The sequence below is a fragment of the Aquarana catesbeiana genome, linkage group LG01 (assembly GCF_042186555.1).
Source record: "Aquarana catesbeiana isolate 2022-GZ linkage group LG01, ASM4218655v1, whole genome shotgun sequence".
In the NCBI taxonomy this organism is placed as follows: domain Eukaryota; kingdom Metazoa; phylum Chordata; class Amphibia; order Anura; family Ranidae; genus Aquarana; species Aquarana catesbeiana.
The window spans coordinates 822,486,251-822,513,113 of NC_133324.1; the positions used below are offsets into that span (position 1 = coordinate 822,486,251).

Below are 26,863 nucleotides of genomic sequence, written 5' to 3' on the forward strand. Positions count from 1 at the left end.
TCCCCTGTTTTGTAGACGCTATAACTTTTGCGCAAACCAATCAATATACGCTTATTGCGGGTTTTTTTTTTCCCAAAAATATGTAGAAGAATACATATTGGCCTAAACTGATGAAGAAATTCGTTTTTTTACATTTTTGGGGGGCTATTTATTATAGCAAAAAGTAAAAAATATAGGTTTTTTTTTTTCAAAATTGTCGCTCTTTTTTTTTTGTATATAGCGCAAAAAGAAAAAAAAAAAGCAGAGGTGATCAAATACCACCAAAAGAAAGCTCAGTTTGTGGGAAAAAAAGGACTTCAATTTTGTTTGGGTACAGCGTCGCACGACCACGCAATTGTCAGTTGAAGCGACGCAGTACCGTATCACAAGTCTAGGCTAATGACCAGACAAGAAACAGGAAGTGTATAAGGTATTTACTGGCAGAAAAAAATGTTTTACTATTCAAAATTAAAACAACAACGGCAGAAGATTTAATAGATGGAAAGATGCAATAGTGCAGTTCATTCTGCATTCTCGTTTTCAGCTGACAGTGTTCTTTAGTGACATCACGCTGCCATTCAAGTTTGGGGATAGCTCTCAGCTGCACTGCTGGGAAACTGAGCCAGCCGCTTCCTCCCCTCCCCAGCCCATCACTCAAGTGAGCACTGGAGGGGCAGAGCAGAAATCCAGTGACTGATAATTGCTGCTCTTTGCTGAGAGGGGAGAGGGAGAACTGAGCAATCAGCAATGTTTGATTGCTCAGTTCTCAGTGCAGAGCCGACTAGGAACAGATGCGGGATCCACCTAGGTGAGTATACTTTTCTTTGTTTTTGTAGACACCGAACTTCTCTTTTAATCTTACCGCTATCATTTAATAGTACAGCACGTTATTCATCGTGCCTCACAGTCACACATCTACGTGCTGTATTATTTTCTAATATTTGACCTGCCCTACATATAACACTGTACCATACCACCTCAGCATACATGAATAACTGTGCACTGTGGCATTTATCTTGCAGAGATCTTCCTGTCCTACTTTTTTCTATCCACATACAAAAATATAACTGTTTTTCACATTCAGCTCTGTTCAGTAGCTCATCCACGTGTGCGTTGTAACAGTGTTTCTAAACTTAGAGCAGCACACATGTTGGAAAAATAGAATAACATTTGCACTTACCAGCAGTGCCCTTTATTTGACATGAAAGGATGCTTTCACTAAGAATTAGGAAAACATAAAAGTCTTTTAATCCATTTTGCAGAGTCACTTCATGGGATTCCATCTGATTTACAATGAATCTGTGCAATTTTCATTTAGATGGTGTAATGACGTTATCCAAAATATCTCATATTCCTTTAAATATGTTTTAACATATAAAATGTTTAATGCAATTTTTATACACATTTCAAAAGCAGTAAATGATCACAAAAAGACGCTATCATAACAAATACAATTTAAGGCTATTGCTTATAGCTTTAATTGTTTTTCTTACATAGATTTTTTTGACTTCCATTTTAAATGAATGCAATATAGATATTTTTTTACTATATCTCCAGAATTCTAAATATTTTCCAAAATCAACACTAAATGCAGTTAGCCTAGCACAGAATTGTAGAGAATTTTTGGCTCTCTGAAACCATTTGCACAGAATCGACATGTAGGAAGGGCATAAGCTTATAATTTATTGACTTGTGTGTGTGAATAGGAGCTTGACCACTATAAGAAAAAACTGTTAGCGGAACAGCTAATGCCCTGTACACGCGACCGGTTTTGCCGTCGGAATAAACTCCAAAGGTTTCTCCGACAGAACTCTGACGGAATTCCATTCAAGCGGTCTTGCCTACACACGGTCAAACCAAAGTCCGACCAAAGTCGCGACCGAACGCGGTGACGTACAGCACATACGAAGGGACTAGAAAAAGGAAGTTCAATAGCCAGTAGCCAATAGCTTCCGTCTTGTACTTGCTTCAGAGCATGCGTCGTTTTTGGTCAGTCGGAACAGCATACAGACGAGCGGTTTTCCCGATAGGAATTGGTTTTTAGAACATGTTCTACTTCTAGGTTTGTCAGAATTTTCGAAAAAAAAAGTCAGATGAGGCACACACACGATCGGAATATACGATGAAAAGCTTCCGTCTGACTTTTTCTGTCGGACATTCCGCTCGTGTGTACGCGGCTTGATGCCCTGTACACACGGGCGGATTTTCAGACGGAAAAAGTGCGATCGGATTGTGTTGTCGGAAATTCCGATCGTGTGTGGGCTCCATCTGACTTTTTCCGTCGGAATTTCCGACACACAAAGTTTGAGAGCAGGCTATAAAATTTTCCGCCAACAAAATCCGATCGGTTAAATTCCGATCGCGTGTACACAAATCCGACGCACAAAGTGCCGGGCATGCTCCGAATAAATTAAGAGACGAAAGCTATTGGCTACTGCCCCGACGTACGTGTTTTACTTCACCGCGTTCAGAACGATCGGATTTTCCGACAACTTTGTGCGACCGTGTGTATGCAAGACAAGTTTGAGCCAACATCCGTCTGAAAAAATCCATGGATTTTGTTGTCGGAATGTCCAATCAATGTCCGATCGTGTGTACAGGGCATAAGAGTATTTAGGCAAACATATGAAAAGGAGTTTGGAGATTCACACGCTAAAAGAAAAAGAAAAGTTATATATTCATACGAAATAGTTTATAGTTAACCAACTAATATTATAAATAAAACTTTTTGAATCCTGACCATAATAAAGAAAATACATTATCTCACAAAAGTGAGTACACCCCCCACATTTTTGTAAATATTTTATTATATCTTTTCATGTGACAACACTGAAGAAATTACACTTTGCTACAATGTAAAGTAGTGAGTGTACAGCTTGTATAACAGTGTAAATTTGCTGTCCCCTCAAAATAACTCAACACACAGCCATTAATGTCTAAACTGCTGGCAACAAAAGTGAGTACATCCCTAAGTGAAAATGTCCAAATTGGGTCCAAAGTGTCAATATTTTGTGTGTCCACCATTATTTTCCAGCACTGCCTTAACCCTCTGGGGCATGGAGTTCACCAGAGCTTCACAGGTTGCCACTGGAGTCCTCTTCCACTCCTGCATGACAAAATTGCGGTGCAGGTGGGTGTTAGAGACCTTGCGCTCTTCCACCTTCCATTTGAGGATGCTCCACAGATGCTCAATAGGGTTTAGGTCTGGAGACATGCTTGGCCAGTCCATCACCTTTACCCTCATCTTCTTTAGCAAGGCAGTGGTTGTCTTGGAGGTGTGTTTGGGGTAGTTATCATATTGGAATACTGCCCTGCGGCCCAGTCTCCAAAGGGAGGGGATCATTCTCTGCTTCAGTATGTTACAGTACATGTTGGCATTCATGGTTCCCTCAATGAACTGTAGCTCCCTAGTGCTGGCAGCACTCATGCAGCCCCAGACCATACCACTCCCACCACCATGCTTGACACTAGGCAAGACACACTTGTCTTGGTACTCCTCACCTGGTTGCCACCACACATGTTTGACACCATCTGAACCAAATAAGTTTATCTTGGTCTCATCAGACCACAGGACATGGTTCCAGTAATCCATGTCCATAGTCTGCTTGTCTTCAGCAAACTGTTTGCAGGCTTTCTTGTGCATCACCTTTAGAAGAGGATTCCTTCTGGGACGACAGGCATGCAGACCAATTTGATGCAGTGTGCGGCGTATGGTCTGAGCACTGACAGGCTGACCCCCCACCCCTTCAACCTCTGCAGCAATGCTGGCAGCACTCATACCTCTATTTCCCAAAGACAACCTCTGGATATGACGCTGAGCACGTGCGCTCAACCGCTTTGGTCAACCATGACGGGGCCTGTTCTGAGTGGAACCTGTCCTGTTAAACCTCTGTATGGTCTTGGCCACCGTGCTGCAGCTCAGTTTCAGGGTCTTGGCAATCTTCTTATAGCCTAGGCCATCTTTATGTAGAGCAACAATTCTTTTTTTCAGTTCCTCAGAGAGTTCTTTGCCATGAGGTGCCATTTTGAACTTCCAGTGACCAGTATGAGAGAGTGAGAGCGATAACACCAAATTTAGCACAGCTGCTCCCCATTCACACCTGAGACCTTGTAACACTAACGAGTCACATGACACTGGGAGGGAAAATGGCTAATTGGGTCCAATTTGGACATTTTCACTTAGGGCTGTACTCACTTTTGTTGCCAGCGGTTTAGACATTAATGGCTGTGTGTTGAGTTATTTTGAGGGGACAGCAAATTTACACTGTTATACAAGCTGCACACTCACTACTTTACATTGTAGCAAAGTGTCATTTCTTCAGTGTTGTCACATGAAAAGATCCAATAAAATATTTACAAAAATGTGAGGGGTGTACTCACTTTTGTATATGCAAGAACACTAAATGTTTTCTTTAAGCAGTTAAAAAACTGTTGAGCATTTAGGGATAATAAGTTAATATAAAAAGTACTTCTACTGTATATTATTATATAGAAAAGGTTTTTAACTGGAAGCTTTAAAAAATAATTCTGTATTTTTGTTTGGTTTATTTTAGTACAAGTAAGGCCAGTAGTACACAATAATCAATGTACAGACTCCAACACACCATCACACCTCATTCCCTGAGCGATACATATATGTTATCAATATTCACATCATTTGGTTATAAATAATTTTATAAAGATATCAAATAAAATATATTTTTCATCCACAGTTTTGAAAATGTTAGCATATCTTTTAAGACTAGCGTCTTAGTATGTTTTGTTTCTTATGAAGGCAATAATAGCAAAAAAAAATAAATTTTAGATTCCCATAGAAAAATAGTTTAGAAGTTTGGTAAGCTGAATACTTTCTTCCAAAAACTCATTACTACTGGACAGTAATCATTTAAATACAATTTCTGGTAAAGACAAATTTTGTCAAACAGAATAATGACTCACCATATTTTTCTTAAACCTCAATGTAGCTCTCATCCTAAATCATTTTTCCAGGTGCACAGCCCAATAACATGACTTTTTAGTATTTTCTGCAAGTTCTTTATTAAGCCCCCCACAGGCTTGTTCCTTTATGTACAAAGGTCCCCATACTGTACTTACTTCAGCAGGTTAGACTGGGAGATTTAGGGCCCTCTCACACCTATGTGCATGCAGTAACGCATGCTTTTAATAGATTCAAATGCATTTTTATTTGATTTAAACACACATTTTCGTGTATGGGTTACACAGGCAAACAGAGGAGCATTCAAGAAAATAGATTTTCCATAGTGCATATGTGCTCAAATGCACAAAAAAAAATTGCGTGTCTGAGTCCTCCATTTCGGCAAGGTCCGGCGCGGTTCGCTAGACCTTCACTGCGCATGTGCCACTGACGTCAGCGGTTGCATGCAGGGTCAATATCTCCTAAACCGTGTAGGTTTAGGAAATAGTCATTTTACTTACATGTAAGCCTTATTATAGGCTTACCTGTAGGTAAAAATGTCAAAGCGGAGTATACAACCGCTTTAAGTAGTATTTTGCAACTGTCTATGTGTGCATTGCTACACTAGTAAATGACAAGGAAGAAAAAACTGTGTAGGTACCACCATCTTGCTCACTCCTCAACCAGCCTGGGTACAGAGGAGCATGTCCGCCAGCTGGATCTCGGCAAGATATCTCTCTCAGAGATTCAGACAGCAAAAAAGAAGGATCTGTGCATCCACATTATCGTTATTGGGAGCAGCTGCAGACAAATGGGTAGGGCTTAACTTCTGACTTGCCCAAAGTCATATAAGATGCAGCTTATATAGCACTTGGTCATCAGATGGAAAAAGGAAAGCACTTTCAGCAAGCCAATATTATGCCCTAAAGGGGCAGTTACCTTTTAAGTTAACACCCCACCTCCTCCTTAAAAAAAAATAAACTCTCCTGTCCACACTCCTGCTAGATCCATGCTGTGCAGCCCACCATTAAGGCTGAGGTTCCTTCACTGCTACCAGGTGTTCAAGGCAAAACCCAATGGGTTTGAATAAAAATTTCCAGCAGACTTATACGGGCCAATAGGGTTGCTTTTGGATAAGCCATTGGGGACAGTTAGAAAACTGTGCTTTATCTCTAATTGCTAGTTTTTTTTTTCTTGGGGGGGGGGGGGGGGAATCTTGCTTTTTTGCAGCCTTTTTTATTATTATTGGGGTTTATTTTGTCTTTCATTTTATTTTGTGGTTTATATGAGGTCAGCGGTTACATTTGGTTGCGGTCCTTGTCATAGCAAATTTTGTTGTGCTACAAGGCTTCCTTTTGTTTCCGGGGGTAGTATTTTGGAGCTTTCATTTATTTTGCTGCCATATTTATTTTTTATTTTGTGTTAACATGGCCTTTTACTTATTTTTAAATTTATTCTTTTGTTTCAGGGGTGGTATTTTGAGGTTTCCAATTTTTTTATGGGTGTTCTCATTTTTATTTTTTGTTGATAAGGTAATTTAGCTGCTACCTCACTTCTGCACATGTGCGCAATAGTCCTATTCACCCTATGGAGAAAATGTTCATCTTGCATCCCAAAAATGTATGGTCTCTTCAGGGGGATAAATAGGATTGTTCTGCACATGCACAAAAGGAGCAAGAGGTTGTGGGTCGCACAGCATGGATCTCCCAGGAGCGTGGACAGGTGAGTATAAGACTTAGGGGAGGTGCTAGGATAGGGGGTAACTTACTATGCATAAGTACGGTTATCCTTTAAAGAACATTATTGAGCAACACACGATGCTTGTAGACAAGAATAAAAGGACACAGTGGCGATGCAACAGCCAGTGGGAGGAACCACAGTGCTCAGGGGGAACAGACTTCTGACATGTTCAGAAGTTTTGGATAGCGGTGGCACTCAGAAAGAAAATGAAGATTAAACTTGCTGTCCATTTGGAATGGTCAGTAATTAAACTACAGTGGTTGGTAGTAGATTAACTTTTTTTTTAAAGGAGAAGTATGGGTTTATGAGCAGAATAAACATCCATACTCACCTCTCTGCTGCAGCATTGGTATAATGCTGCAGCTGTGCCTTGTTTGCTCTAAGACTGAGAACTGAGTGATCACATGACTGTCAGTAACCGTTGAGTTCCAGGCTGCAGAGGGGGTGGGCACAGTTGGTTCCAGCTCTCAGTCATGCTTTGAGAGGTGGGGCGAGCTGTCAATCAAGCAGCTTGATGGTTTCCAGCAATATTGTGGTGATCCTTTCAGAGCCTGGATTCCGCTCTTCTCCATCAACTCCATTAGCTTGACTGCGGGTCACAGCAGTACAAAAGTACTAAAAAGAAGTATGGCCAAAAAAGCTTTGGCCATACTTCTTTTAAAGTAGCAACAGGGCTTTTTTTTTTTTATAAAGTTTTACTTTAGAGTGGCTTGTGCTGCAATTATATACTGCGTGTTATATCAGTTTGTTAAAGTGTCACTTTTACTGCTGTTCTACAAAGTTAAAAAAATAAGAAAGAACAGACTATGATGGGAAAAGCTGGAGGAGAAACAACTTCTAAAGCGAGTGACAAGCCTCTAATCACTTTCTATTTTCACCTTTCTCTCTGCAGCTCCAGAGCTGCTTTTTTCAATCAATGTGTGACACTGCTGCCTTCATGAAACTAACATAAGATAAGAAACTCCATCTCCCAATTTATCATTTATAAAATCAAGAATCAAGGAATTGCACAGTGAAATAAGAAGTGAAGGCCGAAGTTCACCTCCTTTGTTGAGTAGAGCATTCATAATTAACATTTTAAAACGTGTAATACATACCCATTTAGAATAAAATGATAGTCCCTCGCAGAGAGATATGTTGAGCAACTAATCAACTGAAATAATGACTATTTCCAAAACCTAATGCGTTGTTAAAAACTAATTATATTGAATTTGACAGAAATGGGTCAAAATCTGTATGAAGTCTTTTCTCTTTTGGGTCTTTAACCAAATCCCTGAAATGTGCTAGATAAATATAAGAGAGACAGAGTGATGTGCTGCATTCACTTCCATCCTCACATGTTATGCTGCCTGTCAAGCAGCTGCAGGGAGTGGCTCCCTCTCCTTCTGCTTCCAGCTCACACGCAGCTGCGACATGTGTGTGCGACACGTGTTACAACTTTCACATCGTGTTTTTCCGATATAAATGTTTATCTTACAATAAACATGAAAAATTGTGTTGTTTGTCGTGCCTTGAAAGGGTCATTATGGAAAGACAGCGGGTTTAAAAGATGGAGATAAAACATAAAATAATAATACTAAGTTTGGTTTATATTTTAAAGGAAGTGTCTTTTTTTGTGTGTTTTCAATTTTTAGCCAGCTTTTTGCATCATAATAAAGTAAATTTGCAAATCAGAAAAAGCAGTCTTGTTGTGTGATGTGGTCATATTTTTTTTTTCTTTTGTTGTTATTAAACTAATTAGTATGTACTTTATCCTGGAATTTAATTGGCTATATAAAACAAACTTGCCACACTAACCCTAACCCACAAAATAACCTTTAAGGGAAAACTATGGGCCAGTAGATTGATGCCTTTACATTTTGTTACTCTGTTAAAAGAAAAAAAAAAGTGCCACCACCAGGCACAAATGCTTTTCCCTATCCCATCATTATTATTATATAGGATTTATATAGCGCCAATAGTTTGTGCAGTGCTTTACAATATAAAGGGAGGTGAGACAGAAACAACACAATTCAATACAAGAGTGTTAGGAGGGCCCTGCTCCTGGGAGCTTACAATCTATTAGAGAGGGGCTTGTGAAACAAAAGGTAATAACTGTGAGGGATGAACTGATGAGAGAAGTAGAAGATTCGGTTGTTAGCTGAAGGCAGGATAGGCCTCCCTGAAGAGATGAGTTTTCAGTGATTGCCTAAAAGTGGACAGCATAGGAGATAACCAGACAGATTGGGGTAGTGAGTTTCAGAGGTTGGGAGAAGCTCTAGAGAAGTCCTGGAGACGAGCATAGGAGGAGGAGAAGACAAGGGAGCTAGAGAGCAGGAGGTCATGGGAGGAACGGAGAGGACAGTTTGGGTGATATTTGGAGATTGGTTATGTAGGTTGGGGCAGAGTTGTAAATGGCTTTGTATGTTATTGTTAGTGTTTTGAGTCTTATTAATTGGGCAATGGGAAGCCAGTGGAGGGATTGGCAGAGAGGGGTGGCGGACACTGAACGGTTGGTAAGGTGGATGGATCTGGCAGCAGCATTCATGATAGGCTGAAGAGGGGATAGCCAGGGCCGTCTTTAATATTGATTGGACCCTGGGCAAACATTTTCTTGGGCCCCCCTCCATACAGTTTCGCTCTCCACATGCTCTGAGACATACAATAAGTAGCAGTTAGACTCAAAATCAGTTTACTAAATCAGATCATGCAGCAATTGTGATTAGTTGCCAGAGGTTACAGTGTATCATTACCGCTTACTGACTGGTTGCTAGAGGTTACCCCCCACCAATTTGCTTACCTTTGCAGAACAGGCTGATGTTAGGCTTTCAGTATAGGTGATGGTGAATATGACCTCAGGGAGGAATGATATACATATGAATGTCGTCCTTATTTACATATCAATGTCGTCGGTCTGCGCCTATTTACATATGAATGCAGCTTATTTACATGTAAACACAGGGTCTGCAGGTGAGTCATCTGTACACAATAATTGGGCAGAGCTGGGAAGCATTAGTAGCAGCACTTCACACTGAGATATCGGAACCCAGACGGGACTAAAACTTCAAGGGACAAGGGAATTTAAACTGGGATAGTTGGCAAGTATGAGACAGGCTCTTTGGGCCCCACAACAATTTTGCCCTGCCTTAAACACGGCCCTGGGGATAGCTTGCGGAGAGGTAGGCCAATGAGGAGGCGAGAGATAACAAGGGAAGTTGCTTAGTGGTTTCAGTGGTTAAAAGGGGCATATTTTGGAGATGTTACAGAGGTGAAGTCTGCAAGATTTGGACACCGATTGGATTTGGGTCTGAAAGGAAAGTTTAGAGTCCAGCCTGGCATGAGGGAGGGACTGATGGTTGTATTATTAGATTGTAAGCTCTTATGATCAGGGCCCTCCTAACCCTCTTGTATTTTATTGTATTGTAACTGTATTGTCTCCCTTTAGATTGTAAAGCGCTGAGCAAACTGTTGGCGCTATATAAATCCTGAATAATAATAATAATAAAGTTAATAACTACAAATTTTTTACATGCAGAAACAAAAGTTCTTTTATATAAATTATTTGGACATTATTACAATATTCTAAGCCAGGTCAGCACAAGTAAAACAATAAATGTGTTATTTTGTATAACTGCAAATAAATAACTGTTTTACATAAAATATATTTATATAATTAATAATATTTAATTTAAAAATTCAGTTGATTTCAAGTATATTATTATTACTTTTTACTGCACATTAGTTGGTTTACATTATATCCTTCCGGGAATCCTATATATTATTATGCAGTTATTACCTCCTTCTTGCTGTTGATAAAACATAACTGCTACTGTCACCTAAACGTAACCTTTCTCCAGCGAAGCAGTTTAGTGGACTGCATGGTGATTCCACTCTGGAGACTCTTCTAAAGATAATAGTGCAGCAGTAATTTATTTTTGGTGCTATTATAGCATTAGTTAAAATATTCTTTGTTAATTAAATGATATTTTGTATGTCCAATTTTATAGGATAATAGCACACAGAGTTTGAGTGGTAAAACTTCTTAATAAAAGGGTGCTTGCCTTTATCCAGCCCTTGGAGCACTATTCCTCCAACTGACACCAATAATGGGGCACCATTCCTTTCACTGGCACCATTGATGGGGCAACTGTTATTCCTACTGAAAACAACAATGAGGCACTATCCCACCTTCTAAAACCCAGGGTATTTTCTACCCCCACTAGCCACAGTCCGGCCCCATCAAAGGCTAAATAACAGTAAATTGGACCTTTGTTTACAAGGTTTGGAGATACCTGCTCTACATATTAATTTGCTGTAATCTGGTTGTACCCCTTCCTCCATACTGGTCAATAATGTGTTTCTTTAGGTGTCATTGGTGCTCATTGTCATAGATAGAGATTCTGCAATCTGTTGAAAAAAATGTGTATTTGGGACCTGATCCTTTCTGTTTTAAGAGTAAAAGGGAAGGATCAAAGTACTGTGCTTGCTGTGAACAAGAGAGGCAGCAGTACTGACTCTGAAGTGGCCAACTTTAATGGCACTGAGCTTTTGCTGCTCAAATGTTGGAAATATAGATGCACACTTACATATATAATTTGTCAATCTGGATTTGTCAAGTGTAAGGGGGGCATTTATCAATCCTGCCATAAGGAAAAGCAATTGTAAACAGAAGCAGTGATTCCTAAATTCTCTATTTTAATTCCTCTAAATTCTTACGTGTGACTGGATGAAACCTGACCCTGGTCACTTCTTAATTATCTGTGTAGAGTGCAAATCTGCCTTGCCTTAAGTAATAAATTAGTCTTTGAACTGTCACACGTGGCTGCCCAGGAAGACACATGCACAGGTCTGTAAACCTGTCAGAGACTTTGCTGAATGAGTCACAACTTGATTTGATAGGCAATTATGTCTCTAGTTTATGTGATAAATGCCCCCCCCCCCCCCCCCCTTAGTGTCAATGTGTGGATATATGTTTGTGTTGGTAAACGTGGATGTGTCTGACCATTTTACTTTTTACTATTTATTTTACTTAGTGTAACAACTTTATACATAAATGTAACATTTGAATATATGTAACTCACATGACTCCTGTTTCTGAGCTTTTATAATTTAGGGTTCTTTCCTTTTATTTTTACGTTGTGGGTGCCCTAATACATGGGTTTATGCCAGTATGTCTTGTTTTTGCACAGAATGCTAATCGGGCGGTCCTATGTGTGGAGAAGGTTGTGAACATTGTGAAGGACCATACAGAGTCCCTGGGAATGACAGTGGCTGGTGGTGTGTCAAACTGGGAATGGGACTTGCCTATCTTTGTTACAAGTGTAGATCCTGATGGAGTTATTGGGAAAGACGCAAGAGTAAAAACAGGTGAAATGTGTCATAAAATCCTGATGCTTCTTATAAAAATGTTTAATTGATTTTCGGTGTTATACTATAATCTCTTTTTCCTTTTGTGTTACAAGCATAGAATGGGTAAGAAAAAGGCATGAACAAACAGGAAATTGTTACAAATTACAGGCAAAAAAATGGAAAACTTTTTACTATATGTCCTATTTGTTTCGCAGCTGAGGGACTTTTTTGGTACAATATTGGGCTCAGGATATTTGAATGGAGCTTTTGTAACTCTTAGAAGCAATTTAAAGCATTTTATAGAAAATGCCAACACTTTGCCAAAATGTCCCAATTTGCATCAGAATTTCTGCAAAGCAAAAAAAATCAGTTTTGTTCATCTTTACAGCTTACTGTATATAGACTTCAGGCATATTCAGTGATTTGCTAATAATGAATGCTCTCACAGAGGAGCAGGAACTTAGAAGCAGTAGGGCTCAAAAGTATAGATAGGGTGGTATATATGCTATATGTACATATCTATTGACTTCCAGAAGTAAGCTCTGTTAGTTGGAGTTCCTTTCCCAAACCACAGTGGTAATTACTGTCCTATTGTAAAGCACACAGACAAAGGATGTAATTATAATTCTGCTATGTGACCCAGCAGCTGAGAGTACACTTGCGGCTGCATAATGGTTTAACCCTAAAGAGTGTATCCCTAACTAAATTTTTGTTAAAAAAACAAAAAACAGTCCCTCCTGGGTGATCAATATACAGTTCAGGGATTTCAACCAATATTTTGTTACAGATTTCTACCTGTTTCTGCCCTGAAGAAATAGTTGCTTGTTCCACTTTGTGTATTTGGATACTTATTTTGAATAAGGGTGGTGCAATTTCATGGTTCTGATGAGAAAATGGCATTGTCTGCATCCCTTTAGAAGTGAATAACCTTTAGGGAGAATCTCATCAAGAATTACATTTTTGTTGCAGAGGATGCCTAAAACCTGACTTGTATCTTAGTGCAGAGTTCTTCACATAAGCAGGAAATTACATTTCTAGGGGCGTTCTGTACACCAACTGTGTCCTGAACACCTCTAGGAGCCATATTGCTTTGACTTCATAGAAAATTACAGCATCTGCAATTTTAAAAGGAAAGGTCATTTTTATTAATATTATATTACAATATGGCATATGCAGCAATTCATTTATCTTTATTTTTTTGCTATATTTTTTCCCACAAAAGTGGAATTAAATTCAACCTGTTATTTGTGCATACAGTACACCCCCTTCCCCAGTGGCCTCTTTAAAATTGAACTTTAGTCAGAAAATTAAGTCCTGCTAAATAACTTGAGGCTGGCCCCTTGTGCAGGTATAGCTATGTAAAACATTAGAAATAAGTGCCTAAACTGTTTAAAATCCAGTAATGCACTGTCTCTGCACAGGCTCAGTTGCTCTCTATTTTTCGTAACTGTGCCGAAAATGTAGAGGCCGATCTGTTGACAGCCTATAGATTTATTACTGCTCAGGGGCTCTGGGATTCAGCAAAATGGCAGCCTCCAGCAAAAAGAAACCGGGGCAATGCTGGAGGCAATTTACAACACACATTAATTATGGTAGTATAATTATTATTATGTTCCTTACTCAGACTCCTTTCACACTGAGACGGTTTTCAGGTGCTTCAGTGCAGGAAACAGCCTCTTCTAAGCGCCTGAAAACTGCTTCCTATTCATTCAAGTGTGACTTTTCACACTTGTGACTTTTCACACTCAGGAGGTGCGCTTGGGGGACATTCTGAAAAGTCCTGCAAGCAGCATCTTTGGGGCGGGTTGGGAGCGCTGTACTTAGAACTCCCAAAACGCCCTGCCCATTGGAATAAATGGGCAGTGCTTTCAAAGTGCCTGAAGAGCAATTTGAAAGCGCCGCAAAACTGGAGTTTTTAACCCTTTTTTGGGGGTTAAAAGCACCCCACTAGCAGCTTTAGCGTGAACAGCCGGTGCTGTCAGTGTGAAAGGGGTCTAAAGAACATTATTTTTTATAAAGTTGTTATGGGTAAAGTTCTGGTTGAAGCCACTAGGAGCAAGTAAAAAAAAATGTGAAAAGTACAAGTCATTTTAGTTGTGAGTCACAACCTTTTTTTACACTAGGAAGGACTGGGTATTTTTTTCACTCCTAATGGCTGACATAAAAGAATAGTGAATATGTGCAGCTGGGGAGGGATCGTTAAAATGAGCAAACATCAAAAACGGAATTACACACTAGAGCACACTCATTTTTCATTTTTGCAGTAGAGTTATCTTTACACACAATGTGTTACGCAATAAAATAATGGAGGCCAGGACTTAGTAGAGGACATTAAAGTGTATCTAAACCCAAAAGCAAACCTTTTACCTGTTGGTTGGGCCAGTAAGTCTGTTCTTTTTAAGTATGTTTTTTCAAATCTCAATTAACAGAACAAGCTGTCCAGCAAAATTGACAGTTTAAAGATTGAAACAAATGATTTACAACTGACAGGGGTGCTTAATAGAAGTGGGCCAAACACCCCCCTGTTCAGTTTGCAGCAGAACTCCCGAACAGGAGAAAAGTTCTAACCCGAACCGCAAACTCGATTGAAGTCTTTGGGAGCCGAACATATGAACTTGAAAGTGCCCATTTTGAAGGCTTATATGCAAGTAATTGGCCATAAAAGGGGTATGGGGGTCCGGGTACTGCCCTGGGGGAAATGTATCAATGCAAATGTGATTTTAATGATTCTTAAAGTACAACATTAAAAATGCCTTTAAATATAGCGCCTGAGGGGGGTTTCTTAGTCAGCCTGTAAAGAGGCGCATCTGTAGTATATATAGAACATGCTGCAGCAAAACTGACATTTCTAAAGAAAAAAAAAAAACAAGCCAAAGCACATTTAAATTGACTTGCGGTTTCCGTCATGCTTTTAGAACATAATTCCCGACTGGCCCCCCTCCACTAGAAGTGAATCCCCTCATGGCCGTAACATGTAGTCTGGACCCCAAAAAACTCATATCCACATTCTACAGTATGCTGCTCACGCCTTTGGTGACTAAATTAGCTTATGCGTTGAAGGCTAGGTGGGAGGAGGACATTGGGGAGATAGAGGATGAGGAATGGAGCAAGGCCCTTGAACACTGCAAACAGGTATCCCCCAGACTTTCGGACCGCTTCACACAGATATACATTACCCATCGAGCATATCTCACTTCACTTAGGGTGTCAAGATATAAGCACGACCAAACCGGCTACTGTGCCATGTGTGGGCAGGCGTCTGGTACGTTCTATCACCTGATCTGGAACTGCCCTAAGATCCAGGGCTTCTGGACACAGATCGTACAGTTCCTTCATGACACCATGGGCTCTCCTATCACTCTACACCCTAAACCATGCCTACTTGGTATATATCCAGAGCCTGATGCTATTAACAAGTTCACCAAAATATTTCTCTCTGAAACATTGTTTTCTGCTAGGAAAGCCATAGCTAAATAGTGGATGAGGCCTACTCCACCTGAATTTGGTATGTGGCTGGCAGAAGTGAACAATAGTCTGAAATACAAAAAGCTTATCTATTCCCATAGAGGCTGTGAAATATGGTAAAATCTGGGATAGGTGGCTCCAGGTTCCAGAGACCCTGGGTTGATGTCTTCCTCCATACAGGTCCATGGATGTTTACAGTCTCCCCCCTCTCTGCCACTCTGCCCAGACGGTAGTCTCTGAGGCCAAGCGCACCACTCTGTACCATGGGTGAAATGTTTCTACTGTCTATTTTTCCCACCACTTTTTTGTTCATTTGTTTTGTATCTAACCACACTTGCTTTGCATATGGGATGTCTATAACCCATTTTATTTTTCTCATATTGTCACCTATACCCGACTTTTCATGTACTAATGCATCACTTGTAAATTGTGTTTTTTGTACCAATAAAAACCTGTTTTGGAAGGGAAAAAAAAATTGACTCACGGTTGCAATTGCCAGTACCCGGCTATTAAAAAAAAAAAAAAAAAGCCAAAATTTTTTAAAGAAATGGGGTAGGGTCCCTCCCAAAATCCATACCAGACCCTTATCCAAGCATGCAGCCTAGCAGGTCAGGAAAGGGGGGGACGAGCGAGCACCCCCCCTCCTGAACCATACCAGACCACATGTCCTCAACATGGGGGTGCTTTGGGGCAGGGAGGCTCTGCCCCACCCCAAAGCACCTTGTCCCCGAGTTTATGGGGACAAGGGTCTCTTCCACCACAACCCTGAGCGGGGGTCTGCAGGCAGGGGGCTTACTGGTATCTGGAAGCCCCCTTTAACAAGGGGGCCTCCAGACCCCCCCATGTGAATGAGTATGGGGTACATAGTATTCCTTCCCATTCACCAAAAAAGCATCAAAATAAATGAAAACAGTAGACCAGTTATTGACAATTCCTTACAAATACAAAAACTGTGTCCCCGATATAGACCCATTGTCAATTACGACTCCCTGTGACGTCACTGACCCAGCATGCACCAATTGTTGATGTCACAAGGGGGCAGTGCCACCAGGTGATGTTGCCAGATGGCCCTGCCCTTACCTATATAACTGTCAAATGACAAGCCAGTCATTCAGCGGTTTGCCTTCACGGTGGGCACAGCGTTTTTTTTTTCTTAGTTTCCAGGTCTGGCTGTGCTGCAGCGTTGTGATTGACGATGGATCTACATTGGAGATACTGTTTTTTTTGTTTTTTTTTTAATAAAGGAATTGTCAAAAACCTGTCTACTGTTTTTATTTATCTTGACACTTTTGGTGAATGGGTAGGGGTACTATGTACCCCATACTCATTCACATTGGGGGCGGCTGGGATCTGGGAGCCCCCTTGTTAAAGGGGACTTCCGGAATTCCAATAAGTCCCCCGCTCGCAGATCCCCACAACCGCAACCCAGGGTTGTGGGGAAGAGACACTTGTCCCTATCAACATGGGGAAAGGTGCTTTGGAGTGGGGGGTAGAGACCCAAACCCCCCCCCATGTTGAAGGCATGTGACCTGGTATGGTTCAGGATGGGGCGCTCGCTTGTCACCCCTCCCTATTCCTGACCTGCCAGGCTGCATGCTCAGATAAGGGTCTGGTATGGATTTTGAGGGAGGGCCCTTTAATTTTTGCGTGGGGTTTCCCTTTAAATTCACACCAGACCCAAAGGGGGGGGCATTTTTTTTTTTACTAATGTTTATTTTAATTTTTATTCAGCTGTCAGCGGGGAAGCCCATTGACAGCTGATGACTCATGGGTTGTTAAGAATGCCGCAGCCGGCTTACCGGCCCTGCTCCTTAACAACCAGCTTGTACTGCATCTTGATTGGGCAAAGATCTGCCCAATCAGGGCACAGAATGCACTGATCAGCACGCAGTGCATTGCAGGGCGTTTGGCGGGGGGCAAACACCCGCCGAACACCATGCAAATTCGGGTGTTCCTCAAAAGGGGCAAACAGCCAATGTTCGCCCGAACTCATGCTTGGGCCAAAACATTTGCCCAACACTAGTGCTTACAATGGTCATCTTTTATTTATTTATGCAAAACCTTTATCCCAAAAGGAAAAAACTATTGTTGCTGCAACTACTTAAAATGTGCTAGCTGAAGTTAGGCCTTAATTTGTTAGTCCCTTATGAAAAAGTTCATCTAAATCTACTAGTCTACCATTGCCCTCTACAATGTTGCTAACCAAGGGTGGCTATGTTGCTCCTCCATAAATACAGTAAAAGAGTGAGTGTGTTAAGGCCAGATCACAGGTGAAAATAAAGGCAAAATAAGCCCCAAAAAAGGAAATTAATACATCCAAAACATCTAAGGATTGGTAAGCTGCAAGATATTACATTATTGTTTTTTAGGTTTAGGTGCACTTTACTAATATTTACTTTTTTCTCTAGAATCAGTTTTTCACGCAAGTTTTCTGTTGTTTTGTTACAGAAAATTATTAATACATTTCAGCTATGGGTAAGCAACTGGTACATTTCGGAATCCATAATGTAGATGTTTGAGAGTTGTAACAAACTCACAAGAAGCGAGTCATACAGTTTTCTGTATCTTGGCAGCTTCCTAGCTGTTCTTCTCCTGGCTCTGGCTCCTGTGTTAAATCAGCGAAGGAGGACAAAAATATGGACAAAGTACGAGTGAGTGGGCTTTGAGTCACTCACTTAGCCCTTATCGGTATTGTGTGCACATTCCATATTTCCCAAGACAGCCCCAGTCCCAAACGCAGTCTCCCACTTTCCTGTAAACCTTGTTAAACAAGATGTATCATCACTTTGTGGCATGTTACTGGAAGGGTCATTGATGCTCTGCAGTAACTTTGAAGCTGTTTTTTGCATTGGACTGACCTCTAGTAGAGGGGAGGACGGCTGTGCTGTTTTTAGTCTCAGTAGAATGTTGCTGTAGTAAACGCGGTTTATTGCCTGCTGTGCTAAAATTGAGAGGCACATATGTACTGACACCTACTAGGGATTTACAAAACTGCACAGTTCAAACAGAAAATGATCTTACAATAAAATGTAGAGGTATTCATTAAACACAAACAGACCTATTTCATATTTTATTCCTTGATCTATTTAATGTGTCTATAATTTTTAACACACATTTATGCACCTAACTAAGCAATTTACGGTAAATAATATTTCTCTATCCACTGCCTTACTGAATAGGCATGATTGTATGACAGTATTATTTTACTTATTTCTATGTTCCACAGTGACATGGAACATTCACACCAGAGACTGAACTGATGAACTCACACAGACTCTAAGGCCAATTTTGGAGAGTCACAATTAACACTGACATATTTTTGGACTGTAGTAGAGAATATATATCAATGTTATATAGTATACAGAGAGAAACCAGATGGGGAGACAGAGAGAGGGGATGGAGGAAGGAAGGTACAAAGGAATGAAGGAGCTGACTTATGTCGGGAAGAAAACTGAGGCTAAACATACTTTAGAGCTTGTTTAGACCACAATGCACATAAAAACACACCAAAAATGTGTAGCACCCTCTAATGTGCTAGTGTTTAAGTACAGGCAAATTTATTTGACTCATGGTAAGCGTGAGTCTGAAATCTGGGTCAGGGTTTATTACAGGTCAGGCTGGATGACTTATACAGGCAGGTCTCTGGTGCCTCCCCCTGATTCTGGAAGTTTGGAGAAACTTCTAGAAATTAGTGGGCGGAGCCTAGGAGGGTTGATCTGCATACTTAGAGGGAACTTGGCCAGTCCCCAGGCAGTGAGCCTGGCAGGGTGGCTGAGCCAGCCCTTAAATATGGATGAGTCATGCCAGCAGGGGAGTTGGGTGGACGATGGAGTGTTGAGGAGACTGTTGGTGGCTTAGGATGGGTCTCCTAGGTCTAGGGGTATCCCAGCTCCATGCTGGGCTCGGGCTGACTCAGGGGGATCCATTCAGCAGAGCAGTTTGACTTGGAATCTCACCTGAAAAGCAGTGGGAGGAGAGTGTGAGTACATCAGCACACCCAGGGGAGAGACTGATCTAGGCCTCATACTCACTTGCCTCATACAAAGTGCCAACTTCCTTTCTATTATTCATTTAAATTAGGGATGGAGGCAGATATTATCATATGTATATTTCATTTAAAGTCCCAAACCTTCCCCCTTCCTTCTTTTCGTTAATTATTCAGAAAGGCAATGCATAGGGCAATGATGCAACCCAGAGCAGTCAATCAAAAATAATTTTTGGTTTCTGTGAATTTATAGTAATTGTCTTTACAATACCTTACTAAATAAGGTATTGCAGAGGTATATGTGATATGCTGCCCAGTTGGGAGACCGGTAATGGAATTCTTCAAACTACTGCCAATGGTTTTCATGACAATTGTCTGACCACATATATCAAAGAGTTATTGATCTGTTACTGACGTAAACTTTTTTTTATCTTTTTTGATCTTTAGGGGATATTTTATTAAACGTCAATGGCATAGATCTAACTGGAGTCAGCCGTAGTGAAGCTGTGTCATTGTTAAAAAATCCTTCCTCCTCATGTGTGGTTCTGAGAGCTTTGGAAACAAAAGAATACGAGCCAGAGGAAGACTTAAGCAACAACTCCCTGTCGATGGACTCGGTCCAGAATAGCTTTGAGAGCAGAGAATGGTCACCAGTCTGGGTCATGTGGCTCAAGCTGCCTCGGTACGTTAAGACATCACATCCCATCTCCTACAGGAGAGTAGGCGGAAAGATTTATGTTTCTTGGGCTGTTCCCTCTACTGGGTTTATTATTCTCTACGGTGATGTGTCCTAATTAAAGCCAGATTTGGCTTTAGGACTTTGCAAAGAGTATGTTTTCTTTTTCTAATTGGATGTATACAGGGCCTCAGCTAAGACCCTGCACAGGAAACACTAGAGCTATTCATAAGAAGCTCTAAATTAATAAGACAATGATTGCATCCCTTTATCATTGTTCTTAGTTGTCAGCACACTTACATGTTTCTGCATTGATTACTGCCTGTGAAATTATTTTTGTAGATCTAAAATCATTGATATTCATGATAATCATTGCATATATGGACAGCCCTAGCCTTTAGTATGCATTCATTATTAGCTATCAATCGAGTATTATGGAAAATCTGATTGTGCAGTAATTGCATTGGCACCCCTGTGCAGTTATCTTACAGGTTTTCTTTTGTCCTCTAAAAGATGGTAGGTAATGGTACAACTGTTAAAATTCAGGCAGCCTGAGACCTAGCTTGTGTTGTGATAGGTGACTTCATTATTCCTCCGACAGCTAGATTTAGGTCAATTGCAGTGACAATATTTTGAATGTACATCAAGTGCTGCTGGTACGTATAAATATGCAGGAATTTTTTCATTTTTTTTATTGCATGTTCTAAAGCATATGCAATTGAATTGTGCAGCATTCAAAAAGCTGCAATCCCTTTTAGCTTCCTGGCTTATTTATTTTATATGTGAATATTATGTGCCATGTCTGCAACTCTCACAGCAAACATTAGGCTCAGCTTCACCTTTGTGGTTAGAGGTCAATACTCCAGGGATCGCTATTTAGGATAACTCTGAATGAACCCGTGGGTCAGCGCTAGCGATATGTAGATTTATTATTTTATGAAAAGCTGCCAGAGTAATGAGTGGACAAAGAGTAACCTGTTAGAGTAATAGTCAGTCTGAGCACTTAGAATTGGAGCCGCAGAGCATTTTGCATCAAGCTGCAACATCACTTACTGAATGCTAAAAATGGGATATCAAACAATATATTGCTTAAGTCATTGAAGAGACAAATATTTCCAGCATTTTTAAAGATCTTCATCACTATAGCTAGTAATGTGTTTCTTGGCATCATGCACAAAGGACATCTGAAAAAGCTCATTTGAATATCACAATTGCTGGCAGAAAAATGCAGCATAAAGATGTTCTGAAAGCTGCACATGTGTTTATCTTAGTATAGCGTTTGAGCATACAGTGCCTTGAAAAAGTATTCATACCCTTTTCCACATTTTGTCATGTTCCAACCAAAAGTGTAAATGGATTTTATGCGATAGATCAACACCATGTGGCAAATAATTGTGAAGTAGAGAAAAAAGGTTAAAAGGTTTTCAACATTTTTACAAATAAATATGTGAAAAGTGTGGCGTGCATTTGTATTCAGCCCCCCTGAGTCAATTTTTTGTAAAACCACCTTTCACTGCAATTACAGCTGCAAGTCTTTTTGGGGGTGTCTCTACCAGCTTTGCACATCTAGAGAGTGAAATTTTAGCCCATTCGTCTTTGAAACATAACTCCAGCTCTGTCAGATTGGATGGAGAGTGTCTGTGAACAGCAATTTTCACATCTTGCCACAGATTCTCAGTTGGATCTAGGTCTGGACTTTGTACCATTCTAACACGTGAATATGCTTTGATCTAGAAAATTCAATTGTAGCTCTGGCTGTATGTTTAGGGTCGTTGTCCTGCTGGAAGGTGAACCTCTGCCCCAGTATTTTGCAGACTCTAATGCCACGTACACACGGCCAGACTTGCCAGCGGGCTAGACTCCGTCTGCATTTCTGATGGAAAGATTTAGAACATGTTCTTTATCTGAGTCCGTCGGAAATGCCGACAGAAAAAGTCCGATGGGGCATACACACGGTCGGAATGTCCGACCGAAAGCTCCCATCGGATTTTTTTGTCGGGAAGTCCGGCCGTGTGTACGCGGCATAACTGGTTTTCTTCTAAGATTGCCCTGCATTTGGCTCCATCCATCTTCCCATCAACTCTGACCAGCTTCCCTGTCCCTGCTGAAGAAAAGCATCCCCACAACATGATGCTGCCACCACCATATTTCACGGTGGGAATGGTGTGTTCAGGGTGATGTGCAGTGTTAGTTTTCCGCCACACAGAGCGGTTTGCTTTTAGGCCAGAAAGTTCAATTTTGGTCTCATCTGACAAGAGCACCTTCTTCCACATGTTTGCTGTGTCTCCCTCATGGCTTTCCGCAAACTGCAAACGGGACTTCTTATGGCTTTTTTTCAACAATGGCTTTCTTCTTGCCACTCCTCCATAAAGGCCAGATTTGTGGAGTGCACGACTAATAGTTGTCCTGTGGACAGATTCTCCCACCTGGGCTGTGGATCTCTACAACTCCTTCAGAGTTACCATGGTCTTCTTGGCTGCTTCTATGATTAATGCTCTCCTTTCCCGGCCTGTCAGTTCAGGTGGACGGCCATGTCTCGGTAGATTTTCAGTTGTGCCATACTCTTTCCATTTTCAGATGATGTATTGAACAGTGCTCCGTGAGATGTTCAAAGCTTAAGATCTTTTTTTATAACCTAACCCTGACCTGTCTGATGCGTTCCTTGGCCTTTATGATGCTGTTTGTTCACTAAGGTTCTCTAACAAACCTCTGGGGGCTCCACAGAACAGCTGTATTTATACCGAGATTAAATTACAGTATAAATAGGTTAATAAATATAAATAGGTTTCTGTATTGTAAAAAAATGAGACAAAGCTAAATCATTTCAGACCTTTTTCCACCTTTTAATGTGACTTATAAATTGTACAAAGCAGTTGAAAAACAAACTGAAATCTTTTAGGGGAGGGGGGTAAAAATAAAAAATAATGTGGTTGCATAATTGTGCACACCCTCTTATAACTGAGGATGTAGCTGTGTTCAGAATTAAGCAATCACATTCAAACTCATGTTAAATAGGAGTCAATATACACCTGCACTCATTTAAAGTGCATCTGATTAACCCCAAATAAAGTTCAGCTGTTAGGTATTTTCTGACATTTTCTTAGTCGCATCCTACAGCAAAAGCCATGGTCCGCAGAGAGCTTCCAAAGCATCAGAGGGATCTCATTGTTAAAAGGTATCAATCAGGAGAAGGGTACTAAAGAATTTCCAAGGCATTATATATACCATGGAACACAGTGAAGACCGTCATCAAGTGGAGAAAATTTGGCACAACAGTGACATTACCAAGAACTGGACATCCCTCCAAAATTGATGAAAAAACTGGTCAGGGAGCCTGCCAAGAGGCCTACAGCAACATTAACCACTTGCTGCCCGCCTACTGTCAAATGACGGCGGGACGCTGCGGCTCTCGTTCTGGGTGGACGTCATATGAAGGCAAGAGTGGCAAGATGGAAGCCTTTTCTTATGAAGAAAAACATCCAAGCCTGGCAAAATTTTGCAAAAACACATCTGAAGGCTCCCAAAAGCATGTGGGAAATTGTGTTATGGTCTGATGAAACCAGGGTTGAACTTTTTGGCTATAATTCCAAAAGATATGTTTGGCACAAAAACAACACTGCATATCACCAAAAGAACACCATACCCACAGTGAAGCATGCTGGTGGCAGCATCATTCTTTGGGGCTGTTTTTCTTCAGCGGGAACAGGGGCCTTAGTCAAGATAGAGGGAATTATGAACAGTTCCAAATACCAGTCAATATTGGCACAAAATCTTCAGGCTTCTGCTAGAAAACTGAACATGAAAAGGAACTTCATCTTTCAGCATGACAATGACCCAAAGCATACATCCAAATCAACAAAGGAATGGCTTTACCATTAATTATTAGATTATTATTAGATTAAAGTTTTGGAATGGCACAGCCAGAGCCCAGACCTAAATCCGTATGAAAATCTGTGGGGGGATCTGAAAAGTGCTGTGCACAGGAGATATCCTCACAATCTGACATATTTGGAGTGTTTTTGCAAAGAAGAGTGGGCAAATATTGCCAAGTCAAGATGTGCCATGCTGCCATGCTACTCATACCCAAAAAGACTGAGTGCTGTAATAAAATTAAAAGGTGCAATAACAAAGTATTAGTTTAACGATGTGCACACTTATGCAACCATATTATTTTTATTTTTTATTTTTACTTCCCTCCACCTAAAAGATTTCAGTTTGTTGCTCAACTGAGTTGTACAGTTTATAGGTCACATTAAAGGTGGAAAAAGTTCTGAAATGATTTATCTTTCTCTCATTTTTTTACATCACAGAAACCTGACATTTTACCAGGGTGTAGACATTTTATATCCACTGTATGCTTTACACGCATAGCAACTAGGCACGTTTGCGTGTTTTTTCTGCCCAAAGGCTTCTTTAGAAAATGCGCCTTTGGTGGGGTTTTTTTTTTCCTGTAAACACTCCTTTTCTAATACAAGTATGAACGCCTAAGTGTGCATGGACACACAGGGGTTGATTTACTAAAGGCAAATAGACTGTGCACTTTGCAAGTGCAGTTGCCCTCTGCAAGAGCAGTTGCTCCAGAGCTTAGTAAATGAGGGGAAGCTCTGCTGACTTCCATTGTCCAATCATGTGCAAGCAAAATGCTGTTTTTTTTTATTTCCCTTGCCCGTGATTGCGTATTCTTTGCAAATGAAGCTTTACCTCATTTACTAAATTCTGGAGCAACTGCATTTTGCAAAGTCTTTTTGCCTTTAGTAAATCAACCCCATAATCTTACATAGAGGGGCTTTTTCAGGCTGAAAAAAAAGTTCAACACCTGTATAAGCAGCATTTTTTAATCTCCGTGTGCATAAGGCCTTCATGTTAATTTTAAACTTAATAAATGTAAGCCTAAATGTAATGTTAAAATAATTTGCGGTAATGCTTATGTTTATGTGTATTTGTGGGCAAAATGAAACAACCTGTGAGAGAATAATTCATCATATGAAAAGCAGAAGCAATCAAAAACAAAACCTTTTTTACACAGCGTATTTTTTTTCTTTAAAGGATAGCTAAAAACAAAAATAAAAAAGCAATGGATTGCATGTTACAGTCCGCCATATTTTTATTTTTTTCAGGATAGGAACATTTTCAGCAAATACAAATGATTTTGACAGAAATGTATCTTTATCACTTTCTGTGAGCTGCACCAACGTGGTCGCACCAAAGTGGTTGCAGTGGTGTAAAAACTGTGTTTGCAGGAGAAGCAGTTGTGACCATCTTCCTTTTGCAGAGAGGGCCCAGAGATCTACATTGTGCTCATTTACTTTGCGCCCTGTGCTTGCTAAGTCCACAGCAGAGTGGTTAGGTGGTGAAAGGGACAATACCTAGCAATGGAACCCATTGAAATTTTCAACATAGCTATTAGACATTGGCAACAAGCTATTTGCCGCACGTCTTTAGAATGTTTTGGCCAGTGTCTCAGGCATAGGTGTGCACAGCCTGTTGCATTAGGGTGTGCATCTCAAAGCTCTCAAAGCTTATACACATATGCGTGTGTGCATGTGTAGTTATACTGACGGTGTCAGTAGAGCAGAGATTGGTGTCAGTAGGGCACTGGATGGCGTTAGTACTTTTTATTATTTTTTTTTTTATTATTATTATTTTTTACATTTTTATTGTTTACATTTGTTTTTTTTTTTAGGGGTCCTGTTAGGGGGCTTTGGTGAAATATCAGGGGTCTAAACAGGGGAAATTTGCACCACACAGGGTGATTAGGGTGTGCCCAGGCGCACGCTTATGGTCTCAGGAACGAACCAATCATTTGTGTTTTCAGACTTTCTCCCTGGGTCATACACCCTGAACCTCTCTGACAAGGAAGCTGGGACCAATCATTGAATAGAACTGATGTTGCATTTGTTTGTCTCTGTACTTTAAACTGGATACATCAAGGCACACTAGCAATTTTCATAAGCTCAAAAAAAGCTAGGAAAAAATGCTGAATAAAAAATGCTGATAATAGCATTTTTGAACCAGCTTCTAGTAGCATTTTAGTATCTTTTAGCATTTCAAAGCTTTTTGGAGAATTTAGGAGTGTTAGCATTTTATTCGCATTTTTGCAGTACATTAAGCAAAAAAAGGTAAAAAGAAGCATTTAGAAGCATTCAGCATTTTTTTCTGCTGGAAAAACGCTCCAAGAAACTCTACAAAAACTTTTTTTTCTGCTCCTAGATGCTGAAGCTCAAAAAATGCTAATTGCCTAAAGTAGTGTGCATGGACACATAAGATAAAACAATTTAACTTCTAGGAGCAGAAAAAAATGCTAGTAACTACTTCTAGGAGATTAAAAACGCTAGAGTACATGGAGCCTTAAAGCTCATGTGTATTAACACATTCTGTTTAATTAACCCTTTTGGCCCCATTGCCTGTAAGTTTCCTTTCCTTTGTTATGGGGCCAGATAAAGGGGTGCATATGTTGAAGGTCTCATTTGAGCATTCCATTGGGGAATGCTTTTAAATGGATACATACACCAATGTGGTTTACATATTCATCTGTATGATCAGGGTAAATGTAAGAAATAGCATCTCCAGCAAGCCTTTCCTGTAACTTATATAGTACATTATGATTAAAGTTCATTCAGTTATAATACTGTAAATTCTCATTAAAAGAGACTTTCATTATTAGAAAGGGATTCCATTCAACCAGCATCCAGCATAGAAAGAGTTTTACAGTAATTGCCTGCCTGAGCCCAGATGTTCAGCACAAATTCCAGTAAAGAACTTGCTGTGTTCTTAG

The 26,863-nt window shown here is 40.4% G+C and overlaps 1 protein-coding gene across 3 annotated transcripts in view; it reads left to right on the forward strand.

Moving 5' to 3' along the window:
• LNX1 (ligand of numb-protein X 1) overlaps positions 1-26,863 on the forward strand; it is a 301,385-nt gene that overhangs the window by 228,894 nt on the left and 45,628 nt on the right. For all 3 annotated transcript variants that reach the window (XM_073608441.1, XM_073608442.1, XM_073608443.1), the window contains 2 exons: positions 11,803-11,980; positions 19,860-20,094. In XM_073608441.1, coding sequence (XP_073464542.1) covers positions 11,803-11,980; positions 19,860-20,094 — 413 coding nt within the window. The remainder of the gene's footprint in view (positions 1-11,802; positions 11,981-19,859; positions 20,095-26,863) is intronic.